This window comes from Notolepis coatsorum (genome assembly GCF_963971535.1).
Source record: "Notolepis coatsorum genome assembly, chromosome: 1".
NCBI classification, from domain to species: domain Eukaryota; kingdom Metazoa; phylum Chordata; class Actinopteri; order Aulopiformes; family Paralepididae; genus Notolepis; species Notolepis coatsorum.
In genome coordinates this window covers 72,532,548-72,552,011 of record NC_140165.1, presented here as the reverse complement: position 1 = coordinate 72,552,011, position 19,464 = coordinate 72,532,548, and the positions used below count along the sequence as shown (strand labels likewise).

General features: G+C 44.6%; 1 protein-coding gene across 1 annotated transcript in view; it reads left to right on the top strand.

The window, feature by feature from the left end:
• mettl25 (methyltransferase like 25) overlaps positions 1–19,464 on the top strand; it is a gene marked incomplete at both ends in the record, with an annotated part of 60,473 nt that overhangs the window by 28,139 nt on the left and 12,870 nt on the right. The window contains 4 exons of the mRNA XM_084325127.1: positions 1,983–2,077; positions 2,394–2,423; positions 7,758–7,831; positions 16,450–16,543. Of these exons, the coding sequence (XP_084181253.1) occupies positions 1,983–2,077; positions 2,394–2,423; positions 7,758–7,831; positions 16,450–16,543 (293 nt within the window). The remainder of the gene's footprint in view (positions 1–1,982; positions 2,078–2,393; positions 2,424–7,757; positions 7,832–16,449; positions 16,544–19,464) is intronic.

Here is a 19,464-nt window from a genome sequence, read left to right as displayed (position 1 = left end):
TGGATGATTGATTGATTGATTGATTGATTGATTGATTGAAAAGTTTATAAGATAAGATAAGATATTCCTTTATTAATCCCCTTGGGGAAATTCGTGACACACACATACAGCTCAACGTCTCATTAATAATAACAACACATCACAATCATTACATTTTTACAGTAACAATGGCACAGCATAAATTCAACAGACATGTACAGTACATTTGTTGACACATGTCATCTACAGGAGGCCTGAGACGCCGTATGCGCAATAGTCGGCAGCATTCAAACACCGAGTAGTAAACAAGATGGATCGCGCCTGGTGACGGGAGGGGGGGCGGGATGAAGGGAGGGGGGGGACGTGGGAGACTGGGGGACAGGAATTTGGTAATGAAGCAGCCTAAGGGCCCCCACCAACGCGCATCAGAGGCAGCCGTCCAATAGGCATAGGCGCCAGTTACTCGCGAAGACAGGGGTGGGTAGAGAAGGGGGGGTGGAGGGAGGGGGGAGGGGCGGGGGCCTCATCAATCTTATCGCCTCCAGACAGCACAGCTCGACTCCTTCTTTCCCGGAATCACCTCACCGGAGTCGCTCCCCCCATATGGTCAGAATTGGGTCAATTTAGTTTAATCATCGTCACCATCATCGTACCCCCTATTAGCACGGTACGGTGGCATCTTTATTTTCACGTCCCTAATTTCCGACGTGATGTCCAGAATGGCCTGAGACCGCGACAGTTCCTCTGCGTGGTTAGAAGCAAGTGTCTCAAGAATTGTCTTCAAGCACGATTGTTCATCTACGTGGTAGATTTTGCGCCGTTCCAACATGGTCTTGGAGCTCAGTTGTTCATCCCCGCGCAGGGTATTGAGGTCAGCGATCCTTTTAAACAGTTCCATTTGGTTGTCTTTGATCCCGGCCATATCCCTGGCCAGGGGAATCAACTTCTTCCGAATTAGATTCAGACAGTACCAGATCCAACAGCTGACGGAGCCCAAGCCGAGCAGCATGACAATTAGAAGATATACGTCCTCAACGTCGTTTATCTCCAACGGGAAAAAGCATATCGCGAGCCAGGTCCCGTATGAATTTATGGTGTATCCCGCCTGATAGCTCCCAAGAGGGCATAATGGGTCATCCGCATTTTGCCTCCTCGTCGAGAATATGCGATCAATCGCTGTAAAAGCCCAGGTTATTAGATCCATATTACGGTCAAAAGTCGAGTCGAGTTGAGGATTCTGCTGTAAAAAGAAAAAGAAGAAAAAGGTCAAAAACGGCCGAGCGTCTCCAGCGAGGGCAGATCCAGGCTCTGGGGAAAGGAGCTGTAAGGGCTGGAACGGACGTCTCCAAGCGGATAAGAGAGAGGCCTTGAGGTGTTCTCTGGAGGGTGGGAGAGGAGATAGATATGCGACTGCTTCTGGGAGAGAGGAGTTAACAGATTGCAGAATGGGTACAGTACAGTACAGCTCAATACATACAATTGTTAAGGGAATGCAGACCAGAGAAAGACTTTCGTCTTGTTTACATCAGGGTCCCCCATTTTCAATTCATCATAACATATATGACATACATGACATACAGATAGTACTGCTACATCTATACATTTATGACATACCAGATTTGCAAATACAGTACTGTTTGTAATACAAAAAGTGTCCAGAAAAAGAGTGTATATACATTTGACGTAGAAACTGTACATTGGATGAGGTTGGGTGGGGGGGGGGGGGGGGGGGACTGTACATTGGAGGGGGGGGGGGGGGGGGTGGGGGATCCCGTTGGACTTGTCTGTGGCTGACCCATTTAGGAATGATTTAGAATAAGATGGCAAAATGTCAAGTGGTCGCGTTCGCCACCATTGGGAGGTTGTGTGTGTGTGTGTGTGTGTGTGTGCGTGTGCGTGTGCGTGTGGGCATGGGTGTGCGTGTGTCAGTATAGAGATCAATCTTGCTTGTAATATTTGTGTGTGTTGTTGTAATATTTGTTGTGCGTGTGTGTCCTCCTCAGAGTGTCTGGGTGGAGTGTGTGGTTTCCCCATGAGCCAGTACCTCCAGGACCAAGCCTTCTTCTGTGGCAGAAATGCCAGGATGTCGGCCTGCCTGGTGAGTGGTGGAATACTGAACCTGCAGCCTACTGCATTATATTTAATATCTGTAATTAATTACTGAGCTGTCAGTGATCACTTTCTTTTTTAATCTGCCAGCTTTGGGTTGTCCACACTGAACCTAGTAAGACACTAATAGACCATAGACTATTAAATTGAGGTCAATGGGCAAAATGATGAATGTTTTTTTCTCCATTAGCGATGTAGATCTAACATCCTTTATAATTTATAATTATGGAAATGTTCAGATATGATATCCTGGTTTTCCCCCGGTTGCAGTCACTATACCTTTCCCCCTTTTATCTCAAACACAGGCTCTGGAGAGAGTGTCAGTTGGCCAGGGGGTGAGTACTTCAGTCCATTCATAAAGTCATTATCGTTTCGTCAACAATATCATGCAAACATGTAGAATTATGTCTTTTCCCTCTATTGGCAAAACTGCAATGCTAAGCGATTGGTGATGTATTCAGATGTTCACCAGATGTTATTATTAGGGCTGTCAGTTTATCACGTTAATTAGATTAATTAATTACACGACAAATGATCGCGTTATGAAAATTAACTCAAAATTAATTATTATTATTATTCATTCATTCATTCATTCCATAAGAACGTAGAATAAACATTTACAGATTTTTTTTTTAAATGGTCCATTTGCATGTTCTTGGTATCTGATTCTAGGGACATCTATGGACATGGACAGAAATACTGTGTCTGTTACTAGGCGTGAGTAAATTGTAATGAACTCGCCTAATTATTTTTCTAAACGACAAGCGAACCTTTCTAATCTTTTAGTCAAAACTGATTTTCCCATAAGGAAACCCACACATTTTATGTCCAACATCCCTGAGGGTAATTTCCCCTGTCAGGCCTGTGTACAATGCCAAGGCATGATTAAAGATAGATTCTATACACACCCAAAAACAGGCAAGCGTATACCTGTTAAAGGGCGTATTACTTGTAATTCCTCAAATCTTGTGTATCTGCTGAAATGTCCGTGCAATTTTTCTTATGTGGGTAAAACAACTAGAGCTTTTAAATCTAGAATCAGTGAACATAAATGTTCAGTCAGAAATTCAGATGTCAAGTCATCTGTAGCTCGAAATCTTTCTAAATGCAATCATGCCGTCAACGATCTGAAATATATATGGGACTCGAGCTAGTCAACAGGCCCTCTAGAGGGGGAGACAGGCATAAGCTGCTATTGCAACGCGAATGTTATTATATCCATTGGGAATGAATGAAGAGAACGTGTTAACCTGTTTCCTATAATAAGTGACTTTTACCATCATTATTATGATTACATTATTATTATCATTGTTTTTACGAATGAGGAAATGTTTTCCTTCTGTTTTTTCTTCTGTTTTTGCTGTTCTTATCTTAAAGCCCAACTTGCAGGTTAAACCCTACTCTTCAATTATGGGTAGTTTACATCATTGGTATCTAATTAAATTATTATTATTTTTTCATTTGATGCCGGAAATGCCACTCCGAAAGGGGTAAAAAGGTCCACGCACGAATAACATGCACGCGCGAATCAAAAAAGCTTATCAGAGCTATCAGGGCCATGACGTCACATCTGATATCTTTCCCCTACTTCCACTACAAGGAGTTTTGACGAGTGCAGAATGCTATTTCCTTGATCCAAATGGACGCCTTACAAGACGCAAATGGGTTTAATCGTCGGGAGACTTTGATGGACCAGCTACAACTGGTTGAAACAAGGTAGTTATAATGTTTTTAATGTCGTAAAAAAAGAACTACATTTACCACTAGGCAGCCTGTTGTTCAGTACAGCAGCGCTACTGGTCTGTGCGCTGTCGCCTTATCCCCGGGTCATAGTATCAAGCTGGCTATATGGCTCTGGCTAACGTTACCCCGCTAACGTTAGCATTATGTCTACTGTCGTCAGGCCACGTGAGCGGATCGGCGCGGCCGAGAAATCCGCTCTTCGCTCTTTAAAGCTTGGTCCGCTCCGCTAATCGCTCATGTTGACCCCGCCCCCAAGTCGCTCTCCGCTCGCTCCCCGCTCACCTTGAATCGAGCGCTCCCCGCTCCCCGCGCCAGATCGCTCGGCATTTTTTTTTTTTTTGGAGCATGGTGTAAATTAGCTCAAACTACAACAGTCTACACCCCCTGGGCCCCTTAACAATTGTTTGTATTGAGCCGCATTGTAATTGTACCCATTCTGCAATGTTAAATAACGTTGTTTATCCATTCACTAGCTCTATTAACTCTTTCAGTGCCACGCCTGGTTTTCCATTTTACCGCTTGAATGCCACCATCCGCGCCAATGTTAACGTTAATATCGCCTAATCTATGTTTTAAATTATGGCTATGTGTCTAATCTGCCCATCGCATTATCAAAGACTATTTTCCAGACAGTGCTGTGAAGGCAGATTGTTTTTTTATCGCGTCGTTGCCGTTTCAGAGCAGTTAGAAAAGCCCCCGTTTTGATATAAAAAACAGCTCATTCTGGAGCATTCTATGAAAATCGTCTTTTAGTGGAATATTCCACAACGTTGATATTCGTCGGCCTTTTTATGAATCGTTTTCAAATAAACGCTAGATGATCAATATTATACGTGCACGCACGCACATTACGGCCGCGCGCGGATAATCGCCCCGTTGATTTCCTCTCGGACTTTTACAATGAAACCGAAAGAAGACATTTCACAAAACAGCTTATAACTTCATCAAACTTACTCTGATTATCCTACCACTGATAACATAGAGTCCTTACCTGACATCAGATGGTATCCAACTGGTATATTCCAATTCCTGATCACCATTCGAAAAAATCGATACGTGTATGGATCCAACGCGACACAGTGGATCTCCATGATCCGCGGGGATCTGAGGCTCCAGAATGAACTCTAGTAACCCCGGCTGGATCAGTGAACTGGAAAATGTGGAGTACCGGATTTTTTTCCCCATTCATTTTCATTGAGTCCATTCCAAAATCACTTATGTCATCTGGGAGACGACAGGGGGCGCTTTTTTCCACAGTGATCACCGGCGCAGCTCGGCAATACTCGGGTAGGCTCGGGTGATGCAATAATTTTTCAGATCGCAAAAAAAAAAAAAAAAAAAAAATTCAGAGAAATCTCGTGAGTGGCTAGCAACCACCTATAAAAAAACACGAGAAATCTCGTGAGTGGCACTGAAAGAGTTAAGCGATGATAGGCTAGCCGAGCCACAATGCTATGGCCGCTGCCATTAACGTTAGCATGTAAGCTAACGTCAACAACAATGGCGTCGATACTTTTTCTAACAGGAGTGAGTGAAGGAGGAGGAGTGAAGCCTGAACAGGATATCACAGGTTCACCCTTCTCATTGGTTGAAAATGGCCTTCATGTTTGTACATCGCCATCTGTTGCTTTGGCATTGTACTGCATGTATATTACATCAACAGTGTTAAACCACTGTGAGCGACCTGGAGTGGATTGGAGCGGAGGAGAACTCTCGCTCCGGACGTCGCGCCGACTCATTTTAAAACCCACTCCTCGCTCACGTCAAAACCGGCCGCTCCGCGCCCCGCGCCGCTCACGCTCCGATCCGCTCACATGCACTGACTGTCGTGCATGTAAAAGAGTTTTGGGAACGAGTAAAATGTGTAGGTCCTCTTCTCAGACCTGTGAGGCAAAGCACTGCTGCACACACATCCTGCCGGCTAGCAAGCTATGCGCCCCGGCATGTTGATACGATAGTAGCCCCTTTAGCTGCACTCTGTGCATCAGTGACGATAGCTATGAGCTAACTAACGCTACAAGCTCAAACACCTTATAACTACTACTATTGTCGTGTCCATAAGTTCTTTGGCAGAATACTTGTGATGACAAATGTATACAAAGAGGAGAAAACCATTTTAAATCGGGTGATGTTATGAGTTTCGGCTACCAAGCTAAGCTAAGCTACGTTAGCTAACTTAGCTAGCTTCTAACGGTGTATACACTATGTACAACGACACAATGATTTTCATTAGTACAAATATGGTAACATGGTTGTGGCTTTTACAAATAGTGGTTAGCTTTAGAGATGGATGGCTATGATCACGGAGCAATAGTGTTGTTAGGTGAAACAGATACATTTTCATTCATTACTCCTCGGCTAGTAGTAGCAAGGCTCTCTGCCTGCCACTAGCTGTGTGTGACTCTCAGACTCTCTGTGTGTGTGTGACTCTCAGGTGCCCTGCACCTGCCGTGATGACATCATTTCGATTACACGCGCACGTTATGAACCATTGATTAAAATATCCACGTGCGTGGTGATTGTGTTGGGCAGACAAAATGTTTGATAAAAACGCTAAAACTGGGTAAATTTCAATATTTTTTTTTCTTCTTCATGAAAGTCACCGTTGGCCTAGTCCACATTGTTTATTGAACAAAAATACAACCTGCAAGTTGGCCTTTAAGAGAATCTTTGGTTTGCAAATATTGCAATGGGCTCATTTATTTAGCCCTATTAGCTATGGTGAAGATGTATTTTGTTTCTGGTAATTTTGGTAATTTTGGAATTGACTTCACATTATAATGTCCTTCCTAGGGTCAAAGTAATCCCAGGCATACCTGTTTTGATGTCACTTCCTGCCCACCTTGTATATAGCCACAAACTAATATAGCTAGCCATTAACACTGAAGAAGGAACACCTGTTCTGAAACATGTCTGTTGTATCTGGCTGCGATTAAAATTGTCGAGTGCTGGTCCGGCTTCCTGCTTTTTTCTAAATTGTAATGAACCAAATGAGAATATCAATTCAATTTATTTAAAAAATGTTATCTTTGACTGTGAATAACACCATGCTAACACCATGCAAAAATTTACCAGACCTGAAAAATCGAAGCAAATGAATAAATGGAAGATGATTAAACAGAAGGTTTTTATACAGTACTGAATTCTGCCATCCGGACACATGCCATTTGAAATATGATTATAGAATATAGAATATCAGGCCTAAAATGGTTATGCGATTAAAATGCGATTAATTAGATTTATTAATTACAAATCCTGTAATTAATTAGATACATTTTTTAATCGCCTGACAGCACTAGTTATTATCCTACATCTCACCAAACCAGATGTTATTATCCTACATCTCACCAAACCAGATGTTATTATCCTACATCTCACCAAACCAGATGTTATTATCCTCCTCCTCACCAAACCAGATGTTATTATCCTCCTCCTCACCAAACCAGATGTTATTATCCTCCTCCTCACCAAACCAGATGTTATTATCCTCTTTCTAGCTCATGCGTATACGTTCAAACAAGCTGTCTGTGTTTCTCATCGACTGCAGTGTTTATTTGTAGGGTTTCTCATCGACTACAGTGTTTATTTGTAGGGTTTCTCATCGACTACAGTGTTTATTTGTAGGGTTTCTCATCGACTACAGTGTTGAAACGCAGAGGGCCAGAGCTGTGGGCCAAAGTCGATATGCGATACCAAGGGCTGCTAATACGGAATGTTTATAAATATGAACGCAATCAAGGCCAGATTGAGTACATCCAAAAATGGTTGATTACGGCTTCCTACTTTTTGGAGAGCAACATCATATGTATTGTTTTCTGTGTGCTGGACGGTTGGCTGAAACGGGGGAAACGGAATCAGTGTTTTTAATGAGAATGAAAAGGCTGTTGTTTTAATAAACACCTGTTATCGTTGTCCCTCTTCCACAGATTCAGATGGAGTCTCTCTTCTACAGAGCAGTTCTTCACGTGATCTTGAGGGATCACTACAGCTCCCATAGAAGGTACTAACGCTTGGGACTAAACCCGCTGTGGGGTTTATGTTCTATCTCTGCTTGGAAGGTCTGAGCTGGAAGTAAAAACCTCCTGCAGACATGTTCAAATCAAATCAAATCAAATGTAGGCCTGACAACACACGTTAATGTCCCCATGGGCCGGACAAGTCAAGAAGAAACATCACAATAAATCAAGAACAAAACAAAAAAAAACACCATGAAATCCAAAATAAATGTAAAGTCAATAAATGCAACACTCCCAGACATATTTGGAGAGTTCAGAGTTTTGCGAAGGTGAGGAAAAACTCACTAGAAACCTAGAAATAGGAAAAAATGCACCACAGGCAATGTGGAGGGGAGAAACCTTAGAAGGGCCGTTCAAGGGGGGATCTCCCTTCTTAGATGTCGGTGATAGTAGTGTTGCTATGGATGATCGATGGGTGGAGAATAAAACAGGCGAAATAGTTGGTATGTATGTACATATACGTGTAAAAAAAACACACAAATATGTACATGCAATAGCAACTGGGGTACATAAGAACTGAACCGTCCTGAGACACAGGAAGAACATACTGACTGAACTGTCCTCAGGAAGAACATACTGACTGAACTGTCCTGGGGCACAGGAAGAACATACTGACTGCACTGTCCTGGGGCACAGGAAGAACATACTGACTGAACTGTCCTGGGAAACAGGCAAAAGTAAGTACTGTATCTTCAAAAAGCCCTGTAAATCATCTGCCCTTTATTCATTTGCTTAGATTTTTAGTCCACTTGATCTCAAGAAGGTGCTGAGCTCAGTTTTTCACGTCTGGTCAATGTTAGCATGGTGATATTCACCGTCAAGTTTATTATAATAACTTATATTCTCCTTTGGTTCATTACAATTTACTCAAGCCTAGTAACAGACACAATATGTCTGATACTGGTCAAACATTCCCTGATGATTGATGTCCCTAGATACCAATAACAGGCAAATGGACCTTGTAGAAGTGGAGCAATCTTCCATTTATTTGGGTATGTACTTTTAGGAGAATCTTCAGAGAATATGGCTAGGGCTTAAGAGGTTAGAATCTTTCTTCCAGCAAGGCAGCGGGTAGCCATGGTAACCACTCCCCAATCATACCTTGCAGGGCAAAGACAGCACACTCAAACCTGTACAGCAGTAGTTTGTTTATACTTCAGACGTATGATGTTTAGACTTGAAAATGAATGGAAGTGAATGAGGAGCCTGGGAGGAGGAGGTGTTGACAGAGGATAACAAGGACAGCAGCAGTCACTACATGACTGTAGATAAAGTTAAGACTGCTGAAAGTTCTACCAAGGTGAAATATCCCTTTAAGTTGTATACACTTAATGACTCAAGCCTTTCCTCACTTACAAAAGGGGCCTTGAACCTGTACAGCGCTTGCAATATAAACCTAGAATAATAATGGGAGATATTTAATGAATACATTAGAACGTGAATCGAGCAAATTCGTGATTTCAGTGTCACCCCCCCCCCCCCCCCCCCCCACGACTGGACCTATTGTCGGACTGAAGACTTTTCTTTATTGACATAAGACTGGGACTGAACTTTCCTGGGGCACAGGAAGAACATACTGACTGAACTGTCCTGGGGCACAGGAAGAACATACTGAGTGAACTGTCCTAGGGCACAGGAAGAACATACTGACTGAACTGTCCTGGGGCACAGGAAGAACATACTGACTGAACTGTCCTCAGGAAGAACATACTGACTGAACTGTCCTGGGGCACAGGAAGAACATACTGACTGAACTGTCCTGGGGCACAGGAAGAACATACTGAGTGAACTGTCCTAGGGCACAGGAAGAACATACTGACTGAACTGTCCTGGGGCACAGGAAGAACATACTGACTGAACTGTCCTCAGGAAGAACATACTGACTGAACTGTCCTGGGGCACAGGAAGAACATACTGACTGAACTGTCCTGGGGCACAGGAAGAACATACTGACTGAACTGTCCTGGACCACAGGAAGAACATACTGACTGAACTGTCCTGGGGCACAGGAAGAACATACTGACTGGACTATCCTGAGACACAGGAAGAACATACAGACTGAACTGTCCTGGGGCACAGGAAGAACATACTGACTGAACTGTCCTGAGGCACAGGAAGAACATACTGACTGAACTGTCCTGAGACACAGGAAGAACATACTGCCTGAACTGTCCTGAGACACAGGAAGAACATACTGACTGAACTGTCCTGGGGCACAGGAAGAACATACTGACTGAACTGTCCTCAGGAAGAACATACTGACTGAACTGTCCTGGGGCACAGGAAGAACATACTGACTGAACTGCCCTGAGACACAGGAAGAACATACTACCTGAACTGTCCTGGGGCACAGGAAGAACATACTGACTGAACTGTCCTCAGGAAGAACATACTGACTGAACTGTCCTGGGGCCAGTGGTGCAGTCGCGGTCACACCCGGTTACACGCCGTGTTACCAGATCACTGAGGCAGAAGTACGCGCGATGGCGCACGGATGTGTACTCGCGTGTACGCGCGCACAAAAATGCGCTGTATCCATTCGTTGTGACTAGTACCCGGCCACCGTTTTACATAACAAAAAGCGCAGGTAGACTAATCTGGGTGTTGGCTATCTGAATGCATCTCCCCCTTCATTCTGTGTGACACAGGCAGTGGAGGTGAATACTAATGTGGCTCGGAATTCGTGATGGGGGTCTACCTGCTTATGATATTGAATCAAGCGTCTGTGCTGCGCGCCAGCTTTCCACGCGCACATTCACACAAATAGAGAGCAAGAAGAGCTTGTATGATAGAAAGATTGCACTTGCGTATATGCGCTTGTGTGTGTGTGTGTGCGTGTGTGTGTGTGCGTGCGTGTGTGTGTGTATAAATCAGTTCTGTGCGCATGCACGTACCCGCGCGTGCGCGTGGCGTGGCGTGTTACCAGTTCCCATATTAGGACTGCACCACTGCCTGGGGCACAGGAAGAACATACTGACTGAACTGTCCTGGGGCACAGGAAGAACATACTGACTGAACTATCCTGAGACACAGGAAGAACATACTGACTGAACTGTCCTGGGGCACAGGAAGAACATACTGACTGAACTGTCCTGAGGCACAGGAAGAACATACTGACTGAACTGTCCTGAGACACAGGAAGAACATACTGCCTGAACTGTCCTGAGACACAGGAAGAACATACTGACTGAACTGTCCTGGAACACAGGAAGAACATACTGACTGAACTGTCCTGGAGCACAGGAAGAACATACTGACTGAACTGTCCTGGGACACAGGAAGAACATACTGACTGAACTGTCCTGGGGCACAGGAAGAACATACTGACTGAACTGTCCTGAGACACAGGAAGAACATACTGACTGAACTGTCCCGAGACACAGGAAGAACATACTGACTGAACTGTCCTGAGGCACAGAGAGAACATACTGACTGAACTATCCTCAGGAAGAACATACTGACTGAACTGTCCTGGGGCACAGGAAGAACATACTGACTGAACTGCCCTGAGACACAGGAAGAACATACTGCCTGAACTGTCCTGGGGCACAGGAAGAACATACTGACTGAACTGTCCTCAGGAAGAACATACTGACTGAACTGTCCTGGGGCCAGTGGTGCAGTCGCGGTCACACCCGGTTACACGCCGTGTTACCAGATCACTGAGGCAGAAGTACGCGCGATCGCGCACGGATGTGTACTCGCGTGTACGCGCGCACAAAAATGCGCTGTATCCATTCGTTGTGACTAGTACCCGGCCACCGTTTTACATAACAAAAAGCGCAGGTAGACTAATCTGGGTGTTGGCTATCTGAATGCATCTCCCCCTTCATTCTGTGTGACACAGGCAGTGGAGGTGAATACTAATGTGGCTCGGAATTCGTGATGGGGGTCTACCTGCTTATGATATTGAATCAAGCGTCTGTGCTGCGCGCCAGCTTTCCATGCGCACATTCACACAAATAGAGAGCAAGAAGAGCTTGTATGATAGAAAGATTGCACTTGCGTATATGCGCTTGTGTGTGTGTGTGTGTGTGTGCGTGTGTGTGTGCGTGCGTGTGTGTGTGTATAAATCAGTTCTGTGCGCATGCACGTACCCGCGCGTGCGTGTGGCGTGGCGTGTTACCAGTTCCCATATTAGGACTGCACCACTGCCTGGGGCACAGGAAGAACATACTGACTGAACTGTCCTGGGGCACAGGAAGAACATACTGACTGAACTATCCTGAGACACAGGAAGAACATACTGACTGAACTGTCCTGAGGCACAGGAAGAACATACTGACTGAACTGTCCTGAGACACAGGAAGAACATACTGCCTGAACTGTCCTGAGGCACAGAGAGAACATACTGACTGAACTATCCTGAGACACAGGAAGAACATACTGACTGAACTGTCCTGGGGCACAGGAAGAACATACTGACTGAACTGTCCTGGGGCACAGGAAGAACATACTGACTGAACTGTCCTGGGACACAGGAAGAACATACTGACTGAACTGTCCTGGGGCACAGGAAGAACATACTGACTGAACTGTCCTGGGGCACAGGAAGAACATACTGACTGAACTATCCTGAGACACAGGAAGAACATACTGACTGAACTGTCCTGGGGCACAGGAAGAACATACTGACTGAACTGTCCTCAGGAAGAACATACTGACTGAACTGTCCTGAGGCACAGGAAGAACATACTGACTGAACTTTCCTGAGACACAGGAAGAACATACTGACTGAACTGTCCTGGGGCACAGGAAGAACATACTGACTGAACTGTCCTGGGGCACAGGAAGAACATACTGACTGAACTGTCCTGGGGCACAGGAAGAACATACTGACTGAACTGTCCTGGAGCACAGGAAGAACATACTGACTGAACTGTCCTGAGGCACAGGAAGAACATACTGACTGAACTGTCCTGGGGCACAGGAAGAACATACTGACTGAACTGTCCTGGGGCACAGGAAGAACATACTGACTGAACTGTCCTGGGGCACAGGAAGAACATACTGACTGAACTGTCCTGGGGCACAGGAAGAACATACTGACTGAACTGTCCTGGAGCACAGGAAGAACATACTGACTGAACTGTCCTGGGGCACAGGAAGAACATACTGACTGCACTGTCCTCAGGAAGAACATACTGACTGAACTGTCCTGGGGCACAGGAATAATAATAATAATAATAATAATAATAATAATAATAATAATAATAATAATAATAATAATAATAATAATAATAATAATAATAATAATAATAATGAATTGGATTTATATAGCGCTCTTCATGACACCCCAGTGACCCCAGACCGCGTACAGAGTCCATTATTTGTTCATACACAGTCATCCCAGTGGTGGTAAGCTACAATTGCAGCCAGAGCTGCCCTGAAGAACATACTGACTGAACTGTCCTGGGGCACAGGAAGAACATACTGACTGAACTGTCCTCAGGAAGAACATACTGACTGAACTGTCCTGGGGCACAGGAAGAACATACTGACTGAACTGTCCTGGGGCACAGGAAGAACATACTGACTGAACTGTCCTCAGGAAGAACATACTGACTGAACTGTCCTGGGGCACAGGAAGAACATACTGACTGAACTCTCCTGGGGCACAGGAAGAACATACTGACTGAACTGTCCTCAGGAAGAACATACTGACTGAACTGTCCTGGGGCACAGGAAGAACATACTGACTGAACTGTCCTGGGGCACAGGAAGAACATACTGACTGAACTGTCCTGGGGCACAGGAAGAACATACTGACTGAACTGTCCTCAGGAAGAACATACTGACTGAACTGTCCTGGGGCACAGGAAGAACATACTGACTGAACTGTCCTGGTGCACAGGAAGAACATACTGACTGAACTGTCCTGGGGCACAGGAAGAACATACTGACTGAACTGTCCTCAGGAAGAACATACTGACTGAACTGTCCTGGGGCACAGGAAGAACATACTGACTGAACTGTCCTGGGGCACAGGAAGAACATACTGACTGAACTGTCCTGGGGCACAGGAAGAACATACTGACTGAACTGTCCTCAGGAAGAACATACTGACTGAACTGTCCTGGGGCACAGGAAGAACATACTGACTGAACTGTCCTGGGGCACAGGAAGAACATACTGACTGAACTGTCCTGGGGCACAGGAAGAACATACTGACTGAACTGTCCTCAGGAAGAACATACTGACTGAACTGTCCTGGGGCACAGGAAGAACATACTGACTGAACTGTCCTGGGGCACAGGAAGAACATACTGACTGAACTGTCCTGGGGCACAGGAAGAACATACTGACTGAACTGTCCTCAGGAAGAACATACTGACTGAACTGTCCTGGGGCACAGGAAGAACATACTGACTGAACTGTCCTGGGGCACAGGAAGAACATACTGCCTGAACTGTCCTGGGGCACAGGAAGAACATACTGACTGAACTGTCCTGGGGCACAGGAATAACATACTGACTGAACTGTCCTGAGACACAGGAAGAACATACTGACTGAACTGTCCTGGGGCACAGGAAGAACATACTGACTGAACTGTCCTCAGGAAGAACATACTGACTGAACTGTCCTGGAGCACAGGAAGAACATACTGACTGAACTGTCCTGAGACACAGGAAGAACATACTGACTGAACTGTCCCCTCAGCGATCTGAGGAACATCCAGAACCACCTTCTCTGTGGCCCTCAGCGCCTAACTTTAGGTGTGATGGAGAGAAACAGAGGCTGATGGGGTGGAGATGCAGAGGGACTGTAGCGGCCTCTGCCTGGGTCCGCTTCTCAAGGCAGTCGGGAGGTGTTCTGTACGCGCTTTCTATCCAAAAATAGTCTCCACGGGGAGCTCCAGTAGCTCACCGCGTATCTCGGCACTATTTCGGCGTCGGGGACAACCGTGCGCGTCACGGATCTGGGGTACACGAGTTCGACTCGCCGTATTTTCTCAGAGTGTCTTCCCCTATCTATATCCCATTCAACCTGTTTCTGTCGGTCATGCTTGACCAGAAAAAAGCGATAAACGCTAAAAAGAACCAGCTGTCTGGTCAAAGTTTAAAAAAAAAAAAATAGTCTCCACACGTTGAGTTCCGTTGTCAGATACCACAGATATCCGATTAATTTAGAAAATCTATTTACATCGAAGCTGGGACCAAAGCGGTCAGAAAACTGTGTGCCGTTCCCGTTCTACACCCACCCAGGTAATTGCCAGCACTGATTTATACCACCTCAGCTGCGCAGTGACTGGTCTGCCTCGTTAGTGCCGTTCAGGCAAGTCAGGTGAACCACAGCCCACAATACACAACTGAGGCCAATCCATTTTGCCCAGAATAGGCCAACACTGGGCAAGCATTCCCTGTTGCAGGCCACACAGATCAATCATAACATTCCACAATAATGACCCATAATAATCTGCTTTCAATTAATATTCACATATCCTTCTATTTGATATAATAATAATCCATAGGGCGGCTGAGTGGCGCAGTGGGCAGCGACTCTTACAGGTCGGTTGGTGCGCCTGTACAGCAGAATCAGGAAGCAACGGGGGCAGCGTGAGCCTCCCACGCGTTACTCCTCGCCACTGAGAGATTGCGCTGTGCAGGTGAAAAGATGCAACGGCTGCCTCCTCGTGTACCGGAGGGGACACGTGATGCAAGGCTTGGTCCTCACTGCAGCCGACCAGTGGGATGCATAGTCTAGCAACATTCGAGACAGGGGAGGGGAGAATTGAAGGGGGAATTGGCAAGGCGAAATTGGGATGGGAGAAAAATAGAAAAAAAAAGGAGAAAAAGTGGATAAAAAAATAATAATAATAATCCATAACTAAAAACACTCATATGGCTCTTACAGGGACTGAAAGGTGTTTCTGTTCTTGCTTGTTGTGGTGCATTGTCCTTAAATACTTGCCGTAGTTCCCAGCGTGGGGTTGTGGGTAACCGGAAGTGATTGCACCAGTATGTACCGCGTTATTTTTTTCCGTAGCCGCATTTTGCGGAGACGCTCTCTGATTGGCCACTTCATGTGACATGTGCGCCCAATCGTGTGACGCCTGTTTCTACACTGGTTAAGCTTAGGCACTCTTTGGAAGTTGGTTAAGGTTAGAGTTTGTCTTAGAGCATGGCGATAGAACGCCTGCCCTGATTCCAAACTCTAACCTTAACCAACTTCGAAAGAGTCGCCTAAGCTTAACCAGTGATAAACTAGGTGTTAGGTAGTTTGCAGGCTGTTAGACCCGGAAATGGGCAAAGACACAGCTCGTCACGCGATTGGGCGCACATGTCAGTGGCCAATCAGAGAGCGTCAGTCAGTGGCCAATCAGAGAGCGTCTCCGAGCTGTTAGTCGGATAATAAATTGTAAAACTAAAGTAGTGGTCCGGTCATCATTATTATACAGGTGAGGTAAACAAGTCCTCAGGATATAATACTTGTGTCTTATTGTCTATTGATTGTGTGTGTGTGTGGTGTGTGCCTGTGTGTGTCTGTGTGTACGTGCCTGTGTGTGTGTGTGCACGTGGTTGCGCGTGTGTGTGTATGTGCATGCACGTGGTTGTGTGTGTGTGTGCGTGTGTGTGTACCTGTGTGTGTGTGTCCTTCACAGTGAGAAGCGTGTGGGTAACCTCTACTCCAAGGCCGCCTCCTTCGTGGATTACGTGCGCCGGGCGCTGCTCAGACTGGAGCTGGACGGGGAGCAGGTGTGTGTGTATGCGTGCCTGTGTGTGTGTGTGCGCAGGGCGCTGCTCAGACTGGAGCTGGAGGAGGGGAAGATCAGGACCGCAACACATGTGGAACCCTTTCACTGCCGCACTACCAAACGGTTAACCCTTTCACTGACGCACTACCAAACGTAACCGTCGGTAGTGTGATAGTAAAGGGTTAACCTTCTGTAGTGTGGCAGTGAAAGGGTTAAGGAAACATTACACCCACATGTCAAAGGTTGATTTTGAAATTCAAAAGCATCCTGTTTGGGGAGTTGGAGATGGATGGAATCGTCACCATCATCAGAATATCATATGTTTATAACTACTGATTTAATAAACGTTAGTGGACACCAGGGGCGTTTTTAGGGTTAGAAAACATTGGGGGCTTCAGCCCAGGGGGGTGGAGGGGGGGGTCAACCCCCCCCCCCTTTTTTTTTTTTTTTTTTTTAAGCACAGAAATACGCAATTTTAGATTAATTAGAGATGAATACTGAATAACTAGAATCATTAGAGGTTCTCAAAGTGAGGTCCAGGTCCATGAGAGGGATCTGGGCAGTCCCCATAGAAAATTCAAAGTTAACAGGACCAAATCATCAGTTTCTTATTTATTTATTTATTTAGCCAGATAAAACATTGATCTGGTCCAAGAAGCCCCAACAGGAGTACAAATATACATATATACACATATATATACATATAATATATATACATATACTGTACATACATACACATATACACCAATAACAAAATAAAAACACAGTTAATTGTAGATACACAATCAGGTTTAAGCACTATAAAAATGCAGCAGGTGAGTTCACCTGTCTTCAACCAAAATGGAAGGAGAGTGAAGTACTGTACACAGAGAACGTGAAAATATACAATACATTCACCAAACACTACACAAGACAACCAATGATGCAGACTGATGAAAATATACATTTTCTCCCATTTTCCCAAATCAGTCAACATGGAGAATCACAACAAAAAATTATCTTGCCAGATCCAGCTAGGCAAAGAGATAATGTCTAGTATTTTCTGTTTAAATTTTTTCAAAAAGAAAATTGTGTTACTGTAATTTTAACCTGTACTGGATACAGTATTTTATGTTTGTCTGATATTTGCTGAGCTTACAGTGTTATGCACATAGTAGCATGAAAACTGGGACATGTATTGTTGTGATTCTCCATGTTGAAATGTTGACTGATTTGGTTATATGGAGAGAAAACGTTATTTTATCAGTCTGCATCATTGATTTGGGTATATGTAGATAAATAAATTATATTTTCATCAGTCTACAGCATTGGTCTTGTGTAGTGTTTGGTGAATTTATTGTATATTTGCACATTATCTGCGTACTTCACTTACAGTACTCTAATCACTGAGAAGTAGAATTGCTAAATGTGTTTTAGGTTAAGCACAGCAGTGTGTGTAACTGGTTCAAACAGAATTAAGTCATTATGTAACGTGTGTTTCATATGGTAACAAAATTAGTGTATGGTTTTGACAAGTGTTTAATTTAGCAAAGGATCTGAGGTGTTCTGATAATTGTGTGTGTGGTTGTGCTAATTGTGTGTTTTGAAACACCGGGCCCCGTTTTCAAAATCATGCTTAGGCAATCGAAAAAAAACGATTGTGTGTTTCATTATATACATATGTTTCAGTCTTCTCATTAAAAAAAGATTCGATTTTTGGGTCTTTTCCTGCCTTTGGTCCGCTTTGCATTCACATCTCAAATGAACCGCAGCAGGGTTCACTTGCAAGAGTGAATGAGCTTTCACACCACCCCAAACCAACCGGACTATCCGAGGTTCGATTAAAGCTTATTATAGGACACTGGACATGGGTATGGATAGCTCCAGGTGCTGCTGCGTTAAAGTGCACATCTTCAATATCTGTACTATTTAAAAGCACAGTGCAGGACACACTCAAAGGTTATCGCACATCAGAGATGGCAGTGGACATGTATGACAGGACAAAGGCCATATGTAATGGCCTTTGGATTGAGGAACATACTACCAGCCAAAGGAGGAAGCAGAAAAGGATCGACGAGTATGTAGTTGAGTCATCTTGTGGCACAAGCTCAGACCTCAGCTCAGGAGATCAGCTGAGACAGAGACTGTTCTATCCAGTCGTCGACAGAATGCTGCAAGAGCTTGAGAGCAGGTTCTCATGAGTTGGATAACAATTTATGAGAGGCATACAGGCATGTTATCCAGCCTCAGACCAGTTTCTCTCAGTGGAATTGCTGCAACCCCTCGCCACACATTACAATATCCAACTATTGCCAGAGGAGATCACAGTTGCAAAGTGTTTCCTGGTCAGGACAGGCAGAGATGCAGTCCCTACTATCCAAAGTGTCTTTTCCCTCCTGGATGATAATAATAATAATAATGCATTTGATTTATAAGGCGCCTTTCAGGACACTAAAAAAAAAGTCCACAAATCGGTGAATGAAAGAATTATAGGATCAAATGAAAACTACTTACTAAAAATGTTTAAAAGTACTAAAAACCAACAAAAAATACCAAACACTAACAAACATTCAGCACAGACAATGGGGATGCTGACATAAAAAAAATAATAATAATAAAAAAAAAAAAAAAAAAATGTAAACAATTTTTTATTTTTATTTTTTTTAGATCCGGGGCTAGGAGAAAAACATCCGGGGCTAAAGCCCCGGAAGCCCAGGGCTAACGACGCCACTGGTGGACACGTGTCATTACGGAGGGGGCCAGGTGACCATAGCAAACTATAGGATATAACTGCTGCTGGTACTTGTTAGGGTTTAACTTGCGCCCAAGAGCAGAACACAGGGAGAGGAGAATGGAGCGGTTCAGGTTGTTTCATCAAAGAGGTACCATGCAGACAGGGTTATGAATGTACAGGAATGTGCGACAGATGCGAGCAGGAGCACT